This window comes from Malaclemys terrapin, chromosome 14 (genome assembly GCF_027887155.1).
Source record: "Malaclemys terrapin pileata isolate rMalTer1 chromosome 14, rMalTer1.hap1, whole genome shotgun sequence".
Taxonomy (NCBI): domain Eukaryota; kingdom Metazoa; phylum Chordata; order Testudines; family Emydidae; genus Malaclemys; species Malaclemys terrapin.
Genome location: NC_071518.1, coordinates 41,411,446 through 41,437,123, shown reverse-complemented (window position 1 = coordinate 41,437,123; position 25,678 = coordinate 41,411,446). Strand labels below are relative to the sequence as shown.

The 25,678-nt window shown below is 50.1% G+C and overlaps 1 protein-coding gene across 1 annotated transcript in view; it reads right to left on the bottom strand.

Annotated features, from left to right (window-relative positions):
- CALB2 (calbindin 2) overlaps positions 1–19,225 on the bottom strand; it is a 53,019-nt gene extending 33,794 nt beyond the window's left edge. The window contains exon 1 of the mRNA XM_054048945.1: positions 19,076–19,225. Within this exon, the coding sequence (XP_053904920.1) occupies positions 19,076–19,166 (91 nt within the window). The 5' untranslated portion in view covers positions 19,167–19,225. The remainder of the gene's footprint in view (positions 1–19,075) is intronic.
- Between the last annotated feature and the right edge of the window lie 6,453 nt (positions 19,226–25,678).

Here is a 25,678-nt window from a genome sequence, read left to right as displayed (position 1 = left end):
GCAGGCTCTCAGCCCAGCTGCTGCTGGTCGGCCAGTTAACCACAGCTAAAGAGGGAGTCACTCTGCCCCTTAGTGGCTGGGGCAGGATGGGATTTATACACCCCAGCACAGGCTCTCAAACTTTTTGATAGGCCCTGTCTGCATTACAGAAATTTTAGTACAAAGTCGGCTTAATCTGGTAACTTACGAAAGTAAACCGCCCTGGTTAGTTACACCAGGGGAGATTTCTCTAATACAGGCAGGGGCATAATGTGGCCATGTCTTAATAGAGCCACAGGTTGTGCCAGCAAGGCCGTGAGGTCCGCCTGGCTGGAGGGCTGAGCTGTGAGATGGGACAGACCAGTGGAGGCTGAGGGCTGTGGACAGGGGATGCTAGAGCTGAGGAGGCGGATGCAGCATGGTTGGCCAGGAGGGCGTGCACTGGCTAGTGAGTGACCCCTCCACGCATACCCCTCACCCCTACTTTAGACTATAAGCCTCCAGGGCTGGCACTTTCCTGACTGTGTGCTCGGTGCTGTAACTGCAATGAATGTGGCTGCTGGGGGGTCGGGGCAGTTTACTGTAATGTCCCAGGGCAGATCAGATACATGATCTATCGCTGCCAGATGAAATGGTCTAATGGAAACGCACAGACCCGCACTAGCTGCTCTTCTCTCTTGCACCAGTCCTTGTTCACTGGGAAGTCACTTCTTGGGGCCTATTTCTTCTCTGCTTCTTGTGTGAGGAATTGCTCCCAGTTTCATGGCACTGAGGCTTAGCTACAGAACACTGAACTTGGAAATGCCTGACAAAGCCCTGGCAAGTGGGTCACTGGGAGAAACTGCAGCTGATGTGGGGGGAATCTGGGAGAGCCACTGCTGCTAGCCCAGGTACCGCCATTGCTAGGGCCCCAGAAATGAAGCTCTTATGGAGAGCTCCTTCCATGTGCCTCCCTCTCCATGACAGGGTTACCCGGGCCGGGCCTCTTGGGGACAGTATTGCTGTGAGTCGCCATTAAAGCGTCTGCCCTCCCATGATGGGATAAGCTCTTAGTCAAGTTAAAAATCACCTGGAAGGAGATGGGAATTCTGCCTGTGCAAGGACTGGGGGGATACCAGGAACTTGCCCATTTGTTATATCTATCCGTGGTATTTACATGGCCACTGTAACAGGGTGACTGGCCCTTTAAGGGGAAACAGCTGCAGTGCCCACCTGTGATACTTAATTCTCACCCCAAGTGCAGAAAATGAGCAATCAGATGACAGGCAGGTCACATGCCTAAATCAGAGCCTCTGGGGTGGAGAGCAAACAGACGCCTGTGGACAGCCAGAGAGAGTCCATGTTCTTGGAGTTACTGTCTGATAGAGAGGAGTACCAAAACCCCGCAGCAGCAAGTCTCGGAGCCTGGGGCAACGGACTTCGGCTTGTGCTGCAGCAGGGCTAAAAGGAGCTCGGGTTGGAGCCTTCATTCTCGGAGCTTGCTGTCTGCAGCGCCTCCTGCTGGTCTCCGTCCGCACCTAGACCTGCCTCTTCACTAGCTCGTCCTCCTTTGTGGCAGAACGTAGGGTGTGACGGCAGAGACAAAAGATGCCCTCGACCTTGGAAGGCAGGGGAGGGGGAGATCAGACAGTGACCGGCTGCAGCCACGGCTGCTGTTAACTACAAGCTCTCATTGTTTTAATGCAAAGAACGCCACGCTCCCTGTATGATGTTCTCTTGCTGGGTATGATGGAGCTGCAGCTCCCCCCCAGGCAAGTCAGCACAGCTGCCCACCCAGTGCATGCTGCCCAGCCCTGGGGCTGCAGGTGAGACTTCCAGGGTGTGCTTGTCCCCCTCGGAATAATAGCCCAAGCTCACGGAGTGAGCGGTGGAAGGAGCCAAATGTAGCGACTCATCCAGTCTAGTCCCATTTCCTAGGGCAGGGATGGGCCACTTTAAGGTAGTAGAGGGCTACAAAAATCCACTAACACCCTCTGGTGGGCTGGGATGGTTGGGTCTTGCCTCCAGGTGGTGTGATGTGGGGGGTGTCGGGTCTTGCCCCTGGGGAGTGGATTTGGCGACCAAGCCTGCCCTGTGCAAACCCTGCAGCAGCAGCTCCTGCCCCACAGGACTGGGCCCAGCCTTCTGCGCCGGCCCATTGGCTCCCGCCAGTGTCACATGACACACGTGTCCACCTTTGGGCGGGGCTCATGCCTCGCCCTGGCGCTGCCAGATCACCTGCCCCAAGCTGGACTGTGGTGGGCCAAATAAAATGACCTGGCAGGCTGGATGCAGCCCCTATGCCACCAATTGCCCACCCCTGCCCTAGGGTGTCCAGTATCAGCGTTTATAATGCGGTAGCACCCAACAGCCGCAGCCAAGCTGGGCCCCACTGTGCTAGGGCCTGTACAAATCTACCATAGATTACAGCCCAGGCCCTACAAGGCTTCCATTGCCTGGTCACTATCTCCTTCCCCACATGGCAGCTCCTGGCTGAACACCTGGCATTGTTTGATCGGCAGGAAGGGGTTTGTGGGACTTAACTACTGCAAAGACTACGGTCAAGGAGTGAGAAGGGATGTGACTGAGGGATTCAGTTACAAACGGCACAGTGAAAAGTGACCAGTTCCTTCTTTCTCCCATAATGAGAATGGTGGGGGTCAGCAGCTGGAAATGCTTCTCCCTATAGGGTGGCGTTCACGGCTATGGAAGGCCATTGTGTCAGATGCTATGGCTGGAATTTACCAAGATGATTTTCTAAAGAACATCTGCAGCTATTGCAAGCAAAAGAGAAATCAGTCTCATGGTTCAGGGGCTGGGCTGGGCATACACGGATTGCTGCTATGGTCAGAAGGGGTTATGTACTCATCCCTCAGTCTCCCACAAACTGTACAGGCATTCCTGTGCATCATTAGGCGTTCTTATCTTCCTCTGAGTTCTCTGGCATTGACTGCTTTTGGAAGAAGGTTATTGATGGGCCAATGTGCTTTGTGACATGCTACAGTAACAGAGACTCACTTGTTAAAATTCCCAAGGAGATAAATAGCTCCTCGTGATAACTGCTGAATTTCCTTAGTTATAGAAAAACAGCCCATATGTTCTTTAGCTAACAGCACAACTTGGTGTTTATGCTGCACCAATTTTCTGTAAATATAGACATTCAGTATCTATCACTAGAACTCTTTGTTTATTTACTTTTTACCAAAAAAAGAAAAAGAAAAAAAGACTGTTTTTACATAATGCATAATTAGCCTGTGGAACTCATTGCTACAAGATATCACTGAGCCAAGAGCTTACCAGGATTCAGAAAAGACTCGGACATTTATATGGCTAGTGAGAACATCCACACTTAGATTAACTAGGAATATACATGCACCAACTCCAGAATAGGGAAGGGCTAGAAGCCTGTGTTGCTTCCGGGGCTAAAGCAACATCTCATGGAGGAGTTAATCAGAAGCTTCCCTTGAGGGTTGGTCATTAACAAATGTCCACTGGTGGGTCCTGCTATGGCCTCTATTATCTGAGCACCTCACAATGTTAACCAGAGTTGTCCTGGCAGCTCCCCTGGGAGGTAGGAAAGTGCTATTACCCTCATCTGACAGATGGGGAAGTGAGGCACAGAGACAGACTAAGGCCCTTCTTCAGGGTCACACAGGGACCCATAGGAGAGCAAGGAATCGGACCTGGGTGTATCTTAGACGCAGGGATCATTGCTGATGTGCGTGGGGGAGGCTGGCACTGCCACGGCCCCTGCAGTAACTAGCTCGTGGGGCTAGAAGACGTCAGTCTCCATGACTGTCATGCTGGCACCTTTCATCCACGCATGCACCCACGCAGCGTTCCACTGGACGGCACCCCCTAACTCCCTCGGTATCCTCTTGGAGCAATGGATGTTGCCCAGGATTCTCTGCTTGCTGTCTCCTTGTAGATCCCTTGTTTTGCTTCCAGGACCTGCCCCCCCCTTCCTCTTTTGTTCTTCGCTGGCTCCTGTGTTCTTGTGACCTCTTCGTTTCCGTGGGCAGAGCCCCACCACACACCGATCAGAAAGGCTGGTACCCTGCACCCACACATACATCCAAGCAGTGCTCCACTAGCTCCCTTCTTCTCAGAAGAGCGGGCGCTGTCCGGGGGTCTCCGCTTGGTGCCTCGCACTGATGCTCTTCTGTTGTACCTTTGACCCATCTCTGCACTGTTCATTTGTCCCATTAGTTGACCTCAGGGTTCTTCTGGCTCTGCCCCACTCCGAAGTGGGTGGCCCTCCCGTCACTGGAAATCAAAGAGCCCAGAGCCTTTCGTTAGCATTGAAAATTCCAGTCCCTTGCTGATCTCCTTTTGGCCACTTGGCTCTGGGCCCTCAAAACACAGGTCTGCACGAGTGGTTTCCTGGAAAGGGCCACCTCTCTTTGCTGCCCTCCCAAAAGTAGTCCTCCCAGGACGGGCGCAGGCAAGCCATTGCCAGTCGAGCCTCACGCAGATTTTGTAGCAGCCTTTTGCCAGTCGCTGGGCAGCCAGGTTGGAAGGGTCAGTGCACAAAGTATGGCTGCTGCTTTGGCCCTGGAAGGAGCTGCTGTCTGGCTTGCAAAACATTTAATGGCCTTCTACGCTGCTGTACACTTGCAGCTGGGGTTCCTATGGTAACAGTGCCTTCTCTCTCCCTTAATGAATCCATCCCCAATTAGTTTCCGATCGGTCTCCCTTCCTTTCTCTCTCTAACTCCAGTTCATCTCTCTGCCATCGCTTTCTAATTGCCATCTGAAAGGCTCCTGTGCTCGGCTGTTCTCGTGTGGAGCAGAGCAAGCGCGGTGAGGCTTCATCAAAGATTTAATAAAGCGACCGTGGGGCTGCGGCGCTCAGCCAGGAATCCGGGGAGCAGCGATCACTATCGCCTGCAGCGCCTGCCCCCTTCCTATCCAAGTCGGCTACACAAATAGCTGTGCCGCTGACACCCCCCGCGCCCCTCCCCCAGCCAGCAGTTGGGCGTGTGAGTGCAGCGGGCCCCTAGAAACAGCGAGCAGTCGGATTGTGTCTGCGCTTTCCCAGCACGGTGACTAATGAGGCTTGTCCTGCAGCCGTGCCCGGAATGACACACACGTGCCAGGCCTGGTTTGCGTTGCACAGGGCTATGCTGGGCCTGGAAGGAACGCGGACAGATCTGAGCGTCTCTACCCATCCCTGCCTAGAAGACAGAAGAGGAAGCTGTGACCATATTTTCTCTCAGCTGCACCAAAGGGAAGCCCTGGAGAACAAAGCACCCAGAGGCAAGAGCTAGGGAGATGCCTGCTTATCTCCCCCCAACCCCCCCACCCCTTCCTGAATTGTTTGGGAATGACGAACTCCTTCGCGTATGTCTATACTGCAATTATACTCAGGCTCCGGCTCGGGTTAAGGGGCTGTTTAACTGTGATGTAATCGTTCAGGCTGGACTGCAGCCCCAGCTCGAGGACTCTGCAATGGCACCTACATGGCAATCAAACAGCCCCTGATCCCAAGCCCAAAGCCCGCTGGCATGGGCCAGCCGCGGGGGTCTAGTTGCAGTGTAGACAGACCCTAACACTACTAGGGCTTGAAGGTCGTGCCGTGTATTACTGGAAAGGTCATCTTTCATGCATGCTAAAGTACCAACTTAGTACCATTTCTGCCTCTCAGAGACCCCAGGCACTGGGGTTGGCAATTGCTCACCCAGGCTGCTGGTTCCTGTATGTGGGGTTTCCATTGTCACCCACCCTTGACTGAAGATGGGTCTGTACAGTCACTAGGACAAGTAGCGCGAGCTTTTGGGGCCGAGGCACCACCACTGTGCCAATGACATCTGGCTCTGTCCCTCGTTGAGTGGACACAGTGTGTGGACTTTCCCAGTGGGCCGGCAGAAGGGTGAGCTGCAATCCAGATGGAGGTGAAATCCTGATAAGATGGAGGCAATGCTAGTTGGTTGGGGGAATGCAACCGAGCTGGCACCTACCCCATGAGAAATCCAGCCTGCCCACCAGCCTGTGGCCATGAACAGGGACTGCTTTCTGTGTCCAACTGGAATCTGTTCAGGGCACTTCACCTTTCTGGAACTGTGAGATGCCTCTTTGGTTTTGGTGTCCACAGCGTCTATGTCCACCCAACCTACTGACAGCCGCCAACCACACCTCCATGCTGAGGGGTCATATTACAAGCTTAACTGATTGTTCTCCCAAGAAGATCGGCAGCATCGCTTTGCTGCTGCGGGTCATGGTGGCATTCTCAAAGGGCCCCAGCCTTCCACCAGGGCTGCGCTGGAGGTACATCCTGCCCCATGAAGCTGGTCTGTGCACTGGGGCAGCTCATGCCCACAGAGAGCGATGAGGGAGATACAAAGATATCAGGAGTTCCAAGCAGCACCAGGGATTCTGTGAGCCCTATCTAGTTTTGCTGCTGGTGTGCTCAGATGCAGTGTCTCTCGGAGGAGGGAAATTACTGTCCATTCTAACAATTAGCCGCATGTCTACTCAGGCAGGGTATTTGGTTACAAGACTGTTGAAGGCTTCACAAATCTCCATCTTTATCTCTGAAGGTCCATGCATGCCACGTCAGCCTTCTTCTGATCTACACCTTCATTTCCCTAGCTCTCTTGGGCTCTCTTTACTGGCTGTTCTTGGGGAATCAGAGCTGCAGCCCAGCACGTTATCCAGGCTAAGGGATTCACAGAACAGCAATTGTTTATCAGGTGAAGCCTCCTGGGAGGATTGATAACGAGACTGGTGGCGCTACTGTGAGGCCATCTCCTCAAAGAGTTGTCTTGAAAGCTGCTGAGAGAGAATGAATTGGAAACAGACCCTATTTGTCCTTGCCACTATTCAACTGGAAGTTCATGTTCCACTCATTGAGCTCCTGCTTCCATGGGCTCTGGATTCTTATCGTCCTAAGAACAGGAAAGGTCAACTTACAGCTTCATCTTCTCTACCCTCTATTGTCAGACACCAACCCATCCAAAAATCATCAGGAACCTACTAGCTAAGTAGCCACCCAGCCTGACCTACCTTATGAAATATAAGGAGACCAGAGGCTAAAGTGATATGGCTGTAGACAATCACTACTTTATCCAGGGAGCCTACATTGGCCGTTTCCTTCAATACTGTATGCTCAGAACCTAGAAGGTCATTTCTGCCCGTGTCCAAGAGGAATACTAGCAGTTAGAACGTAAATGGTTAATACACACCCCTCAATCTCTCTCTTGCCAAGTCTGCTCAGGTAAGGCTGACAGAGAGCAGAACTGTACTGAGAAATGCCCACAGACAGTTTATTCTCCTCTGCACGTCCAAAGGAGTAACAGTTACAACTCCCATTAGCACTGTCTGCCTCTTAGCGCAGGGTTCTATAGTACCATCTATCACCACCCAGTAAAATCAGTATCAACAGCCAAAGCCCTACTGGGCTTCATGGAGTCTCCAGCACTAATGGAAGATAGATGAGTTGTCCACCCTCCTGCTCATCTCCTAAATTGCAGCATGACCCATGGAGCTGGGTACACATGACATGGTGCCAGGTGATCAGCCCCCACGAAAGATCTGCATTATAAAGTGACCAGGTTGATAGCAAGAACATATCATTACTAAAGGTGAACAAAATGGTCCAAATATATCCTTGGTATAACTCCAGTGATGTTCTCCAGAGCATTAGAGATAGAAGAAACTGAATGGCCAAGGCCTCTCTTAAATGCTCCTTTGCTGCCAAAGGCTGATCCCCAGTTTCTGAAGACCTTACAAATTCAGGCCCACCTGACAATGGCCTGTCTTAAGTGCTATGTGTGGCAAACAGATGTTCTCCTCCGCCCAACTGTGCCCAGTGTCTATGGCAACTGGAATTCTGCCTTTCATTGGCAGGATCCTTCACTGGGGTAAGCAGTATGGCCATAGAGCATGAGGCTGGCGAACAATTATAAGGTTTCCATTCCACCTAAGGGAACTGGAAGGGTTTAGCAGGTAGACAACAGAATGTAAGGGGACTGTTGGCCCCTTGCTAACACGCAGTGGAGGTGTTTTGGTTGCTGGCTCCCAGTACCAAAAGAAAGGGGAAGGGTCGATGGGAAATCAGGACCTGAGACTGACAGTCTCCAGGGGCGATGGGGAGAGGCCAATGCTGCAGGTCTGCCTGATTGACAGTGCAGGCAGCTAATCAGGGAGTCAGGAGCCAGGGGGGTCCCGTCCCCTGTGTGAGCTGGAATTGCCTGGACCAGAGTGGGGCCGAGCTAAGGAGAGACCAGGCTGAGCTGGGGAGCAGAGCTGCACCGGCCAGAGAGAACCAGAGACGCAGCCCAGGGAGCAGGAGGCAGAGCAGCGGTGAGACAGGGCGGAGCTGGAGCGGGAGCTGGGGCAGTCCGGAGCCAGGTGCGGTGAGCAGCTGGGGAAAGTGAGGGGGGACCCTGGGCAGAGGGCCAAGCACAGGGAGACCCCATCAGCCAAGAGGCCTTGCAGTCAAGCCCCCCAGGAACTCTGGGCCCAGCCGTGTTGGGGTTTCGAGGACTCTGCCACACAGGAGAGTGGAAGGGGAGCCCTCGAGGTCAGGCAGGCCTCTGGGTAAAGGGAGTGGGAGTGAGGACTTGGATCCTTTCGCCAGCCCATTTCACCGGGGTAGTGTGTAAGCCAGAAAAATTCCCCACAATAACGGGATCATCCCCCCACTTACAGGAAGCTGGTGGTTTTGTCATCATTATGTAAAATCTGTCTAGGTACTTCTATGGACTACAGCATCTCTGTTTCTGGATTGAGCCTCTCAACACCCCCCACCCCATGTTCCCATTTTACAGATGGGAAACTGAGGCACGGAGCGATGCCGTGACCTCCCAAAGATCACACGGGAAATTTGTGGCACCACTAGGAAGATAACCTGAGCCCCAGGCCAGTGCTTTATCCAGGACACCATTCGTCCTCCTCTTTATCAATAAAAAATGCAGAGGAGCCCCAAGCGCCTTCCAATTCAGTTACAGAGCAGCAATTCGTTCAGCAAATTGAAAAGAAAAACAAGAAAAGCTCCAAGTCGCTGGATTCTCTTCTGCCATGGCCACGGCAGAGCTCTCAGCAAAGCAGGTGGCTCTTACCCTCCCACTCCTGCACTGTGCCCAGGGTCAGATCGCTTCAGAAGTTTCACCCATCGGGTTATTTAGTCGTTCCATGGACAGACATGGCAGTTCAGATTCTGCTCTTCACGGACCTTTTTTTTTTTTTTTTTTTTTTTAAACCATGGCTCCTGCTCAACTAAGTGGCACAGTCCACAATTTTGGTCTCCTTGCTAGAGTACGTATTTGGCCCCCATTACAGTATCTGAGCCCCTCCCAATCGTTAATGTTTTTACCTTCACAGTCCCTCATGTGAGGTAGGGCTCTGCTATTATCTGCATTTTACAGAGAGGAAACTGAGGCCCGGAGACGCTAGATGAATTTCCGGTCACACAAGGAGTCTGTGGCAGATCAGACAATTGAACTCTGCTCTCTAGCTACGTCCATAACCCCTGGGCCATCCTCCATCTGTGCATCCCTCCGTCTGTCACCACAGAGCCAAGAGCACCAAGCCTGGCGAGTCGGTTTGGTTTTTGGCCACTTCGGTCAGTGACTACATTTTGCCCTGTGAGTTCTGTACGCAGCTAGTACACATTCCTGCAGGATTCAGCTGTCCCCAGTGACTGTCAGAGGTGAGAGTGGCTGACAAGTGGACTCATGCTGGCGGCAGCCGGGCAGAGAGCTTTGCGGTCTATTCGTCGGGAGTGAGAAGAACCTTGCCCTGGTATCTGTGCCAGTGAGAAGAGAGGCCGGACAGCTTGGTGGAGCTAGCTGTGACTATTTATTTCAGAGCCATCACTTTGTGTCCACCCGGTTCTGACATCAGATGAATTTGATGGTGTGAGGGTTCGAGTCCTCCTGTGGGAGCACAGCACGCCGCGAATGCACTATCCTTTCACCGCCGATGGCCGTGCGGGGACCACGCCTAGCCCAAGTTATGGGTGCAATGAGTTCAATGCTATCACACAGATGGGTTTTTAAGCTCTGCTTAGGGGAGGCCAAGCACTGGAAACACAGGGGTTGGTGCCAATCAGGTGCCTTGGCAGCGCTGCTGGGGGAACTTGCCCACACCAGGCCGGTCCAATCAGCCTCACACACTAACATTCCCCAAAGCCACCAGCTGCAGCCTGGAGTTGACTCCAGCAGCAGAGCGTCTGAGCCTTTTCCCTACAGTGACGTTATGCCACCACGGAAGAAGTTTCAGAATCACCCCTCCCATCAAGCCATAAAGAAGGGGAGTCTGATCATGATAACCCCCCCCCCCCAGCCAAGAACCCCACCACTACCTCAGTGGCTCACGAACAGACAAGATCCTCCGTTTCCAGCTGTGCTCTAGACCCAACCTCCCAGCAGCCTCAATGAGTCATAGAGCTTAAGGCCAGTAGGAACCACCATTTCATCTAGCCTGACCATCTGTAGATCACAGACCTCCAACACCCGCACACTAAACCCAGCCCTGGAAAGGAGACCAAAGTAAACAAGATGTTTGAGCTTCAGCAGTGAGCTGCTGCCCTGAAGGGCTCTGCTGCTGTCCCACGGCCCTGGCCTGTGCTTAGGAGCCCAGACAGAGGAGAGGTAGATGGTTATTGACACTGTCCCACAGGGTCTGAGGTCTGAGTGGGCATAGCAGATTTATCCGCAGTGACGGACTCTCAGCTGGGTCCCGAGAAGCCCGGTGCTTCAGTGCGGCCGTTCTTTTCCATATCAGCTGAGCAGCCTTCAAACCAGTGAGCACAAAATAAACGCGAATGAATGACTAGACATGGGAGCTGCAGTGCCATTCACAAGGATAGACACAGCCTCCGTAATCAACCCTGCTGCATTGGGAGTACCGTGGTCTCTTGGTGAATGGCCTCGTCAGGCAAAGGTCCGGGGCTACAGGCTGAGCTAAATAACTGTGTTGCAATGGATTTAGTAAGTGACTGTGCACACCAAGAGGAATGGGCTGGAAGCTGGGGAAATCCATTTCCCAGCTAGGAAATTCCCCACATGAAAAAAATCTCTACAGCTGAGCAGCAGCCAGGGACAAAACCTGCTGAGCTGATCCTCTGGGCGCTTCACGATTACAGCAGGCTAGAACTCCGGTCACAGAAAGCACAGGCCCCTGCCATTAGCGCTCAACGAAATCTCCTCTAAGCATGAGTAATCCAGGGTTGATGGCACACAATCGAGCAGTTCTGATTGCTGCCAGTAGAGGGCAGTCATGCACATAGAAACCAGTTCATTACAATAGCTTTATGATGGACCAGTGCTCATGGCGCTAGCCTGGGGCTCCACAGAGCCTGATCCAATGCCTTGCTCTGCCATAGACTTCTTGTGTGACCTTGGTCCAGTCACTTAGTCCCCTGTGCCTCAGTTTCCCATCCATAAAATAGGGTGACTAGTACTTCCCTGTGGGACTGGGGTGCTGTGAGGAGAAATACACTGTGAGGTACTCAGATACTAGAGCAACAGGGCCATGTGAGTCCCTGAAATATCTGAAGCTTCTTTCTCTAAAGCTTCTGGTGCTGTGGCAGACCCCTATGGGCCAGTGGGTGATGGCCGTTTCTAAGTTGATCGTTTCAATAGTTTTTGAGCGATGGCTGCTTGGGATTCGAGGGGTGAAAAGGAAAATGGCTGTGTCAAGGGCTACCTTTCCCCTTTTGTGTCTGAGCGGCAGGGAGTCCCAGCCGAGCCTGGCTCACTTCTTTTTAAAATGATGATTTTTATACAATTTTTCCCTTTGTTGGCAAGACGCGACCGTGGCTCTTTCCAGCTCTGGCTGTGCTCTTTGATGCGATAGTAATGGGCTGAACAGTTCTTGTTAAACAGCCTCTTTGCAAAGATAAAGGATTTAGCTGCTGCTTTTCTGTTGGGTCTCGCTGCAGCTGTCTGCACTAGGGACGTTTACCCTTCCAGTGGCCCACCATTGCAGTCACTGGGGAAGCCCAGCATGCTAGCGACGATGGGAGCCTTCGCACAGCCAAGCTGCTGGGGTGTTAACCACCGTGCTGGCTAATCCTGCGCAGAGCAAGTGGAGAGGGCATGGTGGGTAAAATGCCAGAGGCCATCTACACTAGCTGCCCTCTGTTGCAACAGACTCACTGTTTGCAGTGTTGGCAGGGGTGGGAAATGCGAAGGCTCTAGTGTAGACATGGCCTGTACATGAATTAATGGCTGGATCCATTTCTCCTCAGCTCAGTGGGCCAGGTGCAGCACCTCTGACTTCACTGGGACCACCGTCTGCTGTCTGTCTCTGCAGCCATGTTTCTGGCAGCAGCTTGTGCTGCTCCTCTGCCCCACTTTCGGCCAGCATGACAGACCCGTCTCTGTGCTGCTGCTGTCCTGCCTCTCAGCTGTAGGGGAGCTGTGTTTGGGTGGCCGGACCTCATGCACTGCCTAATCGTGTTTTGCACCCGTCAACAGCACTGAGTTGGGTGAACGGTGTCCGGCTTTTCACGTCCTGGCTAATATCCCAGATCTATTGGCGGGCAGAGGAGCAAACCATGGCTGGCTCAGTTTTCTCTGCTCCCTGGCTCCTCAGCCCCAGGGAAACAAGGACCAGATTTTCACAAGAGCTCTGAACCCAATGGACACCCTGTGAAAATCCAGGTCAGGCCCACCACGATGCTATTCCTTCCTTCGCTGGAGAGAAAGGGAAGGCCGGGGGCAGAGGGGCTGGGGCACTGCAGGGATGGGGAATGACGAAACTTAATCAGAGAAGGACTGGAGACGGAAGCCATGGTACCAGGGTGGAGAGCATGGGGGCCGGGGGTGAGCACATGGTGGGAGGGCCCTGAGGCCGAGCACTTGGTGGGGCAGAGTGTCTGTGAGTCTCCCTGGAGTTGTCAGATCCACTTGAAATTCTCATTCAGAAATGGAACTTGTGCCCCGTGTCTCTGAGGCAGTGGCAGGTCCTCTCTGTGCTGGGCATGGACTCAGTGGCACATGGGGCACAGATGGAAGCTCCCCGCATTGCACAGCGGTCTGGGGGATTCCCCTTCTAGGGACCGTCATCTCCTTGAGCCCCCATTGGCATCGGGCTGCTCCCACCTCTCTCGATCCTGGTCCCCACCTCAGAGCGATGGGTTCCCGTGCTGGATCACAGCCTGAGTCCCTCCAGCAGCCCTGCACTGCAGACTCATCTGTGAAGGAAACTCAGCAGCCAGGCCTGGCTCAGCGGCTCCATGCTGGACCAGGGCACTGCAGGTGGGGCCCAGAACACACGATCCCACCCACAACATCTGTGCCATAGAGCCACCTAGCCAGGCAAGGGCCCAGGGATGCCTCGGGGCGGGGGTTCTCTGCAGAGCCCTTTGGCATGTGGCGCTGGGCAGTTTGACGCAGGGCTAGCTAGACCTGTCACACCCTGATGGTGTTGGTGGGTGCTTCCTCCCCCCCCCCCAGCAAGGGGCATTGAGCCCTGTGATTCCCCACAATGTATCTATGTTCTTGTAGTCTGCCCATCATCATGATATCTGAGCTTGATGGCTTTCATAGCCCTTCTCATCAAGGCACTTTACAAAGGTGGTTAAGTATTATCCCCGTTTTACATTTGGGGTAACTGAGGCAGAGAAGTTTAATGCTAAATTTTTCAAAAGCAGCTACTGATCTTGGGTACACACAGACACGTAGTGCACTTAGATTTCCAGAAAGCCTTTGACAAGGTCCCTCACCAAAGGCTCTTACATAAATTAAAGCTGTCATGGGATCAGAGGGAAGGTCTTTTCATGGATTGAGAACTGGTTAAAAGACAGGGAACAAAGGGTAGGAATGAATGGTAAATTTTCAGAATGGAGAGGTGTAACTAGTGGTGTTCCCCAAGGCTCAGTCCTAGGACCAATCCTATTCAACTTATTCATAAATGATCTGGAGAAAGGGGTAAACAGTGAGGTGGCAAAGTTTGCAGATGATACTAAACTGCTCAAGATAGTTAAGACCAAAGCAGACTGTGAAGAACTTCAAAAAGATCTCACAAAACGAAGTGATTGGGCAACAAAATGGCAAATGAAATTTAATGTGGATAAATGTAAAGTAATGCACATTGGAAAAAATAACCCCAACTATACATACAATATGATGGGAGCTAATTTAGCTACAATAAATCAGGAAAAAGATCTTGGAGTCAACCTGGATAGTTCTCTGAAGACGTCCACACAGTGTGCAGAGGCAGTCAGAAAAAGAAACAGGATGTTAGGAATCATTAAAAAGGAGATAGAGAGTAAGACGGAGAATATATTATTGCCCTTATATTAATCGATGGTACGCCCACATCTCGAATACTGCGTACAGATGTGGTCTCCTCGTCTCAAAAGAGATATACTGGCACTAGAAAAGGTTCAGAGAAGGGCAACTAAAATGATTAGGGGTTTGGAACGGGTCCCCTATGAGGAGAGATTAAAGAGGCTAGGACTCTTCAGCTTGGAAAAGAGGAGACTAAGGGGGGATACGATAGAGGTCTATAAAATCATGAGTGATGTGGAGAAAGTAGATAGGAAAAGTTATTTACTTATTCCCATAATACAAGAACTAGGGGCCACCAAATGAAATTAATAGGCAACAGGTTTAAAACACATACAAGGAAGTTCTTCTTCACACAGAAAATCTATGAGCAATGCTGGAACCTGGCATATTACCATATTAACTAGCTATGTACAGACAGCTCTTCTGCAGCAATCTTCCAACACTGTGAAAGGCGAATGGGAGCCTAGTTCGGCCCCAGGGCAGCGCGGGCCTGTTCTAAAGCCCACGGGACCCATTGGAAAGAATCCTATTGACTTCACTGGGATTTGGCGCAGTCCATGCATGAGTAACTAACTGAAGTCAAGTTTCAGTGGTAGCCGTGTTAGTCTGTATCAGCAAAACCAACAAGGAGTCCTTGTGGCACCTTAGAGACTAACAAATGTATTTGGGCATAAGCTTTCGTGGGGGTAAAACTTGTATCTTCCAAAAGAGAAATGGAGCCCTAGGAGCAGAGGAGTTCGTAGCTGATGTTGAGACCTGGGAAATCAGAAAGAGAGAGAGAGAAGGGGACTGAGTAAAAGAGGCAAGAGACACAGGCAGAGGAAGAAAGCGTGGGAGAGAGAAAAGCCAACTAGAAATTGACACCTCTGTAAGAGGTAAGGAGTGAATGAGGGGCAGAGGATGAAATGACAAAGAGAAAGAAAACTCAAAGAAGACTAGCGAGCTGGATTTTGCTTGGCACTAATGCGCCTCCTGTTTTAATTGCATTTCCCTAGCCATTTGACTCAATCCCTTGGCTGCCTCTAGTCTGAAAATCTTCAACTCCGCTGGGGCTGAGAAATCATTTTAACTGGGTGCAAAAGTAAATAAGGCGCATCGACCCGCCAGACACCCGTGCTGTGTGCTGACCGGTCGGGTAACCTCTGCCATTTTCATTTGCAAGGACAGCCCCCTCCGAGGGCCCAAGAGATGGGTTAATATTTTCATTTGTATGTGCAGCCACTGTCAAGGAGAGAAATGACCCAAATACAGCAGCTCTGCACTCCAATGGTGCACTGAGCATGCTTCCCTTGGGCCTACTGTGTGGCAGATGGCAGAGGCATCACATTTCCCCAAATCCCTCAGTAGAACCCCCAGACCGTGCCATACAGGACCACCCTGAAATCACTGGGTGAAATCTCTGGCCTGCGTGCTGTAGGAGGACAGGCTAGACTAGCACAACAGTCCCTTCGGCTCTCTGAGACTTAGTGGGAAAGATTCTTACTAATGTAAATTAAGACAGTTTCAGTCCCAGCTGTACTCCTTGCTTCCGATGTTGGGGAAGAAAGTGGGTGAGGGGATGCTGCTGCAGTGGGAACTGGAGTTGTTAAAGCCCAGCCTTTTGTAGCATTCAGGGCACTGGTTGGAAAAGTGATCGAGCAGAAATGACTTTGTGACATTCCACATTGAATCTCTCAGCGAATGCTGATCACATCTGCTCAGTTCATAAGTCAAAAGAAGGCAGAGGAAGATAAATCCTGTTCTTGTTGGCAGTGGTGTAAATCCAAATCAAACCACTAATTTCAGTGACGTTACTCCAAATTTACACCGATGTAACTAGGAGCAGAATTTGCCATGATTTTTCTCATACCCGGCAGCACGGAAACCTCCAGCTGGGTTCTCTCTGCCTCTTCCATCGTTGCTGGTAATAAAGTTTCTGCAGCCAGAACTCAGCTCACAGTTTTGGAACAGAATCGAGTTGGTACTGTTCGATGTTAACGAGAACCCAGGTAGCTCTCCCCTAGCTGCAGTGACTCTGCCAGTGCAAAGAGCTCTGGGATTATTTTAGCTCAACCAGCAATAATTCTTTGAATTGCCTTGCGCTCAACATCCAGCATATTTTTCCTGACTGTCTGATTTAAAATAATCACAAATGCTTTCAAACTGAGATAGAAACTAATGTGGGCAGATTTTGAAAGCAAATGAACCCAAGCCACTACCTTCTGTAAATGCTTCCCAGGGTCACTTTTGCTGTTTGTTTACCGAGACTTGTTGGGATGTGGAGTGAGAGACAAGTCTTTCTTAAGCAGGTGGCTTTGTTTAATTGGTCTCTGCAATGCCCTGAAGGGAGAGATGATAATCAGGAGAGGTTTCCTTCACAGGTGTTGGCGAGATGAAGGGTGGAAAAGGGAGGGGGAAGAGAAGGGCCCCAAGGACAAGGCTGAAAACAAAAAATGATGATTTGGATGAACAAACCTTGAGCCACAGATGGAAAAAGATGGAGATAAAGGTGGATGGGACACTCCCGTGGAATCTTTGTTCTATCCTTGGATCTTACTTAATTCCTACTTCACTGCTGCCACTGACTCCTCTCCCTTGTTCCTGAGCCTTGCTGTTCACCTTGGTTCTTGCTACAGGATTTTAAATCGTTTTGTATTTTCCCTTCCCCAGTTTATGACCCCAAGTGCCTGGAGGCTCCCGGGACTTACAAGCGAAGACCACTCCATGATCATTCCCTAGTGCCTCTTCCCCCCTAGACTCAACTTCACCTTCTCACCCAGCTTTACCATGCTGCGGAGTTTCTGCTAGAGAAGGGCTAAGCTGGGATCATCTGGAGTCCCTCCAGATTCAGGGGTGTTTCAATTTGGAGCTTTGCTTCGGGCGAACGTCTGTTTCTCGCCTTCTGCTCTAATTGCTGTCAAAGTGTGATGCAATGGCAAGGACATGGCTAATGATAAGCTAGCATGACAATTGGCAGCCATGCCAAATAAGTGGCCCCCGGTCTCCTGGGAAGTCCTCTTCCCACCCATAAATTGCAGTTTACACAGCAACACCCACTTTACTCAGACTGTGTGTGTTTATTAGATGTTCCAGATGTATCAGGTCTGATGTTTAACCCCTCCACAAATACAAGGCTCCCCACCAGTCTGTTCCAATTAGCAAATACTTCTAGAGATGAAAGGTCTACCAGGAGATTTCTGAGGAGAGTTTAAGTAGCTGAGCACCAGTCACTGCATCTTGATGACCTGCACACCCATCACTCCCTGCCTTTTGCTAGTGTTCCGGCTTATTCCTGCGGGAATCCGAGTCTTTCTCCCGCTTCACGGCTGCTGTTTCCTTCTGATGGAAGCTACAGATCCGTGTCCCAGGAAAGCCCTTCAGCACCTTTAGCCTGGGGGAAGAAGGGGGCGCTTGAAACTAATAAGAAGTTGTTTATTTACTGTAAGCACTCAGGCAGACTGTACATCAGCGCTCCTGCTCCCCTGTGAATGAAGAGCCTGGAGTCCTGGAGACTTAGGGTTCCCCCTGCTCTGTCTGGGGAATTCCATTCAATACATTATATAATGGAATTCCCACGAAGGACATTCCTTTTGTGCAGGATGGGTGAGATGTGAAGGTTTCAGGACCAGGTAAATGGATGGATTACAAGGGTCTGCAAGTGGCTATGATTCAGCGCTGGCTTACCTGGCTAACTACCCCTTGATAGCAGTTGTCCGTGACGGAGAAGCTGGGCATTTTGAAATAACAGCTGTATAGAGACCCTTCTGCACAGCCAAGCTCACTCCCTGCTTCAAGAGGAACACGGAGAGGAAGTAAGGGGATCGGACGTGCACAGGGGGTTTCTTTCTGCTCCACCATTAGGACAGATTTAAAGCCAATTTTCATTTTCAAGTTGCATTGACATCTCTGGGCTCAGATGGGTCAAAACTGCGAAAACTTCACTTGCCATCTGGTTTTGAAGCCAACAGCTGACTGAAAGGACACAACAGACCTAGGAGATGGTGCTGGCTGTCATGCCTGCAGACAGCTCACCCCATCCTAGCATACCTCTACCCGCTTAGCGTAGCTTGCTACCAGCATAACCATGCACATTCCATCCCCCCAGCTACCGCACAGAGAACAAAAGCTACAGAACTGACCAAAGATCTGGACTCTTCACATAGAGATTTAAGACTGGGGTCAAATTCAACCCACGTGCAAACAGGTACAACGCCACTGACTTCAGCTAAATTATGCTGGGTTACCCCAGGGTTTAATTTTAGTGCAAGTGTCACTTTTATTCCCCATCAGATCTGGACCTTGCTGAACATCAAACAGAACCAGCAGAAGGAGGATTATTGGGCTGCCTGACCTAGAACACAGAACAGTACCACAAGGGATTGGAGTTAAGATTGGGGGAGTCCAGCAAGCAAGAACTATTGGGGTAACAAAGCAAAACACCAGCCAGCTCCATCTTTTAAAAGGCAGCTGCAAAGTTCCCACAAGGGCACAGCCCTGTCACAAGCAAAGCCAGACCCAGCACATTACAGTAGAAGTTCGTCCTGTGTCGCTTAGGATGCTGGTGGCAATGTCACACCAAACAGAGCAGATGGGCCGGGAGACTCCTAGGTGCAATACCTAGTGCCCGGCTCTCCTAGCTGGAGCCGTGTCCATTGAAAAAGTTCCCTCCAATTAATAACAATAAAAAGCCCCTTAAAACGTGCAGTTAGGAAAAGTTTTTTTTTATAGCTGTCCCAATAGAAAAATATACATTTCAAAACCCAAATGCACACAGATCTGACTCTAGCAATACCACACAGGGATGGATTTTTATCAAATATTTAAGGGTTGTTTTAAAAATCCTCCTAAAAGTATCTGAGATTTAAAAGAAGTTTTGGGGGTGAGGTTCTTACTGACCATCAGAATCGTAATGTTTCCAGATGTCCAGGAACTGGGATGCTGTGAGCTCAGCCAAGTGCAGGTAAGGGGTTTGCTGCTTCACCGCCATGGTCAGCTGCCAGGGCAACCCTCAGTGCTGCTCTCTGTCTCCTCTCTCAGCTCCAGTGATCTCGCCACCAATATCTCCAGCCTCTCTCTGCTCTGCCTTTATATAAACCCTCTGGAGCTTGCACAGGGCCCTGGCAGCCACTAGAGGGCGCACAGTCTCTGAGAACCTAAGATCTAGCCAGAAAAAGGAAGGGAATGCAAGAGAGAAATGGGTAGAGATTGGGAGGTGTGGAGCATAAGGGGGGGTGAGGCGCTGAAGGGAGGATCTGAGTTTCCAGGATTTCGCTAACATCCGGGAGTTTCTGTGTACAGGAGCCAACCAATCTAGTTAAAAAGAGCTGGATCTGGAATTGGTGTCATTGATCTGCTGAGAGGTCACCAGCCCTAGCATGGTACCCTCCCTACTGAAAGTGGCTCTATGTGCTCCCGAGTGAACTGGCCGGCTTGCTGGGCTTTGGGGTGAGACAGACCAGTTGGACCCATTGTAACGGAGTCCAGGGCAAAGTGGGCTGAGCTCAAAGACTTTCAAGACTCCCCTGGGTTGTGGCACCCAAGCCCTGGGACAGGACCTGGGTAAGAGAATTCAGTGCTGTTCTGGCTTGGTCCAGCTGTGTAGTAAGGAGAAATAGTTATTTGGTGGTCACTGTGAATTGGGCTGGAAGGTCTCCGGCCAGCTCCACCCCCCCAAACTGGTACTCGTTGGCCTCTTTATTGTCAGTCTCAGCAGAGAAACCAAGGCCTGGGAAGGCCAGGGAGACTGAAGTCCCCTCTCACCCTCAGAGGCTGCTGTGATCTGGAATGCTGCCCTCCCTCCCCAGCTCTCCAGCCAGTCCTTCCCCAGGGTATGTGGCTGTGCTACTCCGTAGCAGTGTTGTATCCATCAAGCATGGATGGATCCGTCCTAGACCACGGGATGCTATTCGAGGAAGGACTGCTAGGCAGAGATGGCGTTCACCTTTCGAGGAGAGGAAAGACCCTATTTGGACACAGACTGGCTAACCTAGTGAGGAGGGCTTTAAACTAGGTTCGACGGGGACAGGTGAGCAAAGCCCACAGGTAAGTGGGGAACATGGAGACCGGGGAGATGGGTCGGAAACGAGAGGGAGTGTGGGCTATATTGTCAGAGAGAAAGGAGGGTCAGGACAAAACTGGGAGGAAAGATCAAACCAGTATCTTAGATGCCTATATACAAATGCGAGAAGTATGGGCAATAAGCAGGAAGAACTGGAAGTGCTAATAAATAAATACAACTATGACATTGTTGGCATCACTGAAACTTGGTGGGATAATACACATGATTGGAATGTTGGTGTGGATGGGTACAGCTTGCTCAGGAAGGATAGACAGGGGAAAAAGGGAGGAGGTGTTGCCTTATCTATTAAAAATGTACACACTTGGACTGAGGTAGAGATGGACATAGGAGACGGAAGTGTTGAGAGTCTCTGGGTTAGGCTAAAAGGGGTAAAAAACAAGGGAGATGTCATGCTAGGAGTCTACTACAGGCCACCTAACCAGGTGGAAGAGGTGGATGAGGCTTTTTTTAAGCAACTAACAAAATCACCCAAAGCCCAAGATTTGGTGGTGATGGGGGACTTCAACTATCCGGATATATGTTGGGAAAATAACACAGCGGGGCACAGACTATCCAACAAATTCTTGGACTGCATTGGAGACAACTTTTTATTTCAGAAGGTTGAAAAAGCTACTAGGGGGGAAGCTGTTCTAGATTTGCTTTTAACAAATAGGGAGGAACTCATTGAGAATTTGAAAGTAGAAGGCAGCCTGGGTGAAAGTGATCATGAAATCATAGAGTTTGCAATTCTAAGGAAGGGTAGAAGGGAGAACAGCAAAATAGAGACAATGGATTTCAGGAAGGCAGATTTTGGTAAGCTCAGAGAGCTGATAGGTAAGGTCCCATGGGAATCAAGACTGAGGGGAAAAACAACTGAGGAGAGTTGGCAGTTTTTCAAAGGGTTAGGAAAGATAGGAAATGTGGCAAAAGACCACCTTGGCTTAACCATGAGATCTTGCATGATCTACAAAATAAAAAGGAGTCATATAAAAAATGGAAACTGGGACAGATTACAAAGGATGAATATAGGCAAACAACACAGGAATGCAGGGGCAAGATTAGAAAGGCAAAGGCACAAAATGAGCTCAAACTAGCTACAGGAATAAAGGGAAACAAGAAGACTTTTTTTATCAATACATTAGAAGCAAGAGGAAGACCAAAGACAGGGTAGGCCCACTGCTTAGTGAAGAGGGAGAAATAGTAACAGGAAACTTGGAAATGGCGGAGATGCTTAATGACTTCTTTGTTTCGATCTTCACCGAGAAGTCTGAAGGAATGCCTAATATAGTGAATGCTAATGAGAAGGGGGTAGGTTTAGCAGATAAAATAAAAAAAGAACAAGTTAAAAATCACTTAGAAAAGTTAGATGCCTGCAAGTCACCAGGGCCTGATGAAATGCATCCTAGAATACTCAAGGAGCTAATAGAGGAGGTATCTGAGCCTCTAGCTATTATCTTTGGAAAATCATGGGAGACGGGAGAGATTCCAGAAGACTGGAAAAGGGCAAATATAGTGCCCATCTATAAAAAGGGAAATAAAAACAACCCAGGAAACTACAGACCAGTTAGTTTAACTTCTGTGCCAGGGAAGATAATGGAGCAAGTAATTACGGAAATCATCTGCAAACACTTGGAAGGTGGTAAGGTGATAGGGAACAGCCAGCATGGATTTGTGAAGAACAAATCATGTCAAACCAATCTGATAGCTTTCTTTGATAGGATAATGAGCCTTATGGATAAGGGTGAAGCTGTGGATGTGGTATACCTAGACTTTAGTAAGGCATTTGATACAGTCTCGCATGATATTCTTATCGATAAACTAGGCAAATACAATTTAGATGGAGCTACTATAAGGTGGGTGCATAACTGGCTGGATAACCGTACTCAGAGAGTTGTTATTAATGGTTCCCAATCCTGCTGGAAAGGCGTAACGAGTGGGGTACCGCAGGGGTCTGTTTTGGGACCGGCGCTGTTCAATATCTTCATCAACGACTTAGATATTGGCATAGAAAGTACGCTTATTAAGTTTGCGGATGATACCAAACTAGGAGGGATTGCAACTGCTTTGGAGGACAGGATCATAATTCAAAATGATCTGGACAAATTGGAGAAATGGGCTGAGGTAAATAGGATGAAGTTTAACAAAGACAAATGCAAAGTGCTCCACTTAGGAAGGAAAAATCAGTTTCACACATACAGAATGGGAAGAGACTGTCTAGGAAGGAGTACGGCAGAAAGGGATCTAGGGGTTATAGTGGACCACAAGCTAAATATGAGTCAACAGTGTGATACTGTTGCAAAAAAAGCAAACATGATTCTGGGATGTATTAACAGGTGTGTTGTGAGCAAGACAGGAGAAGTCATTCTTCCGCTCTACTCTGCTCTGGTTAGGCCTCAGCTGGAGTATTGTGTCCAGTTCTGGGCACCGCATTTTTAAAAAGATGTGGAGAAATTGGAAAGGGTCCAGAGAAGAGCAACAAGAATGATTAAAGGTCTTGAGAACATGACCTATGAAGGAAGGCTGAAAGAATTGGGTTTGTTTAGTTTGGAAAAGAGAAAACTGAGAGGGGACATGATAGCAGTTTTCAGGTATGTAAAAGGGTGTCATAAGGAGGAGGGAGAAAACTTGTTCACCTTAGCCTCTAAGGATAGAACCAGAAGCAATGGGTTTAAACTGCAGCAAGGGAGGTCTAGGTTGGACATTAGGAAAAAGTTCCTAACTGTCAGGGTGGTTAAACACTGGAATAAATTGCCTAGGGAGGTTGTGGAATCTCCATCTCTGGAGATATTTAAGAGTAGGTTAGATAAATGTCTATCAGGGATGGTCTAGACGGTATTTGGTCCAGCCATGCGGGCAGGGGACTGGACTCGATGACCTCTTGAGGTCCCTTCCAGTCCTAGAATCTATGAATAAAGCAGAGTATGAACAACTTCAACAGAACTTTATTTACAGTGGAAGTCCCTTTTCCAAGCTGTAGCTGCACATTCTGTAACTCTCCCAGCCTCCTCAACTCCTCCCACTCCTTCCTGTTTCTTGTCCTTTCAGACTCCCAACAGCCAGTGCTCCCAGTTCTAATAATCACATGCAGCATCTAAACACCACAAGCAGGCAGCTCAGAGAGGATAAGAGTTCTAGCCCTGCTCACCCAACAAAGAATCCGTTTGGGCTGAAGTGGTGGAGATGTATCTTTGTGGAGTCACAGGCTGGCAACTGCAACAGGCCTTATTAGTGGCCTTCCTTACAAAGCAGCCCTTCTAGAGTGTGGTCCAGCTCCTGGTGGGATCACCGGGGGATTGCTGCTGCCTCTTCCCCGATGGGCCTGTTCACTGGGGAGGGGAGGTGGGTCTCTGAGGCTGTCAGTCCAGAACCTTACACAGGCACTGGCCATTGACAATTAAAAGAGAGACTCAAACTGGCCCAGCTGCTGTGCTGTAGGGCTCCCCTACAGGATCAGAGACAGTGGCGCTCAATAACTAGACAGATGTGATCCACACTGAGCAGGCTAGGCCAGAGCGAGGGATGTATCTTCGTTCCTGGCCCACCCTCACACAAGGATTTTGCTGTAACAAATCAGACTGAGCATGCCTTGGGAAATATCACTGTCTGCTGTTGTGAGGCCCAGACTCTCTGGTCTCTTGCTCTCCAACCCAGTGGGACCAGAAAGGCTGGGAGGTGGAAGCGTGCCCCCAGCAGGCCAGTGGTCTCATCTAATATAGAGGCCGATATGGTTATTGTCCCTATAAATGCCTGATCCTGTCTCTGAAATTGCAAAGCCCTTTGCACTAACAGCCCCTTATGGCAGCAGGTTCTATAGGCCAGCCGTGCATCTGGCAGGGAGGCACCTAGTGGAGGTGAGAGAGAAGCAGTTTGGGTAGGGGGCACTCTGGGTGAAGGGACCAAATCCAGTCCTGGTGTAAGAGGCCAGGACTGTGCTGATGCTGAATTTGGCCCTGGAGAGATCTGGGGTAATCAGAGTGTAATCCTTCTGCCAGGTGGAGCTGGCAGCAACCAGGGCCAGGTTCAATGGCTAGGGGGTCCTTTTCAACACGAACTGGCTCGTGCTCCCACCCAGTAACCTGGGAAATTACACAACAGTCCTGGGTGCCTGAGAGGCAATACTTCCCCACTCGCAAGCAGAGTCTGAGTGTAGAAAAGAAACTTAATGAAAGGAAGGAAGTCCCCTGACATTAATTAGGGAAAATGCCACAAGTAGGATTCATAATCATAAAACTGTGAGCAGGACACCCACCCCAGAGTGTGTGGGGCGGTGTCTTCTGCCTCATGTTCTTCAGTGCTAGAACCAACGTGCCCCCCCTACTCCCTCACCACACCCCACTCGCAGTGGCTGTCCTTGGGCAGTGAGGACCCAGGGTTCAGAGGTGCACATGGGTGAGTTCACCTCCCACCTCAGGAAAAAGACACCTAGAAGAAGACCTTGTCACCTGGCCACTTGCCAGCCACTGCTCCTCGCTGCCTGGCCGTCCTGCTCACCACTTTCACTGGCTGCCCATCAGTCACCTCGGGCTGCCACCTGCTTCTCTTCTGTGACCTCTGTAGGTCAGTCTCTTAGTGATTTTTAGCTCTCAGCAGGCTGGGCAAGAACACTGCCCGACCGCAAGTGATTTCAGCTCTCACTGAGTACTTAACATAACAACAGGCTCCTAATGGAGCCTACTTAGTTCTGTCTTTAAACTGTGGGGAGGAACAGGTTATAGGACCAGGGACCCTTAGAGAGACTCCACACCTCCTGGCTGAGAAACCTGTCCCCACCCCTCTTACAGGCATCTAGCATTCAAACCCCTGGCTTAGCAAGTTCCTTTAAGCTGAGAGTGACCCCTCCTTTGGGACAGGTTAAGCACAGTTCTGCTCCCCTTTATTCATACAATAAAGACAACAACACTGATAACAGCATTTCACTCCCCTGCATTCAGCACGAAAGTGATTTCTAACCCAACACCAGCCAAAGTTGATCACTTTGAGCAACACTGTAAATACAGGTTTCAGATTGGTAGCCATGTTAATCTGTATCAGCAAAAACAACGAGGAGTCCTTGTGGCACCTTAGAGACTAACAAATGTATTTGGGCATAAGCTTTCATGGGCTAAAACCCACTTCATCAGATGCATGGAGTGAAAAATACAGTAAGCAGTATATATATTACAGCACATGAAAAGACGGGAGTTGCCTTATCAAGTAGGGGGTCAGTGCTAACGAGGCCAATTCAATCAAAGTTAAATTTAAAAACTTCAAAAACAGATTTCAATGAGAAACTGCCGAACTGGAATTAATTTGCAAACTGGACACCATCAAATTAGGCCTGAATAAAGACTGGGAGTGGCTGGGTCACTACAAAAAGTAATTTTCCCTCTGTTGATACTCACACCTTCTTGTCAACTGCTGGGAATGGGCGACGTCCACCTTGATTGAATTGGCTTCGTTAG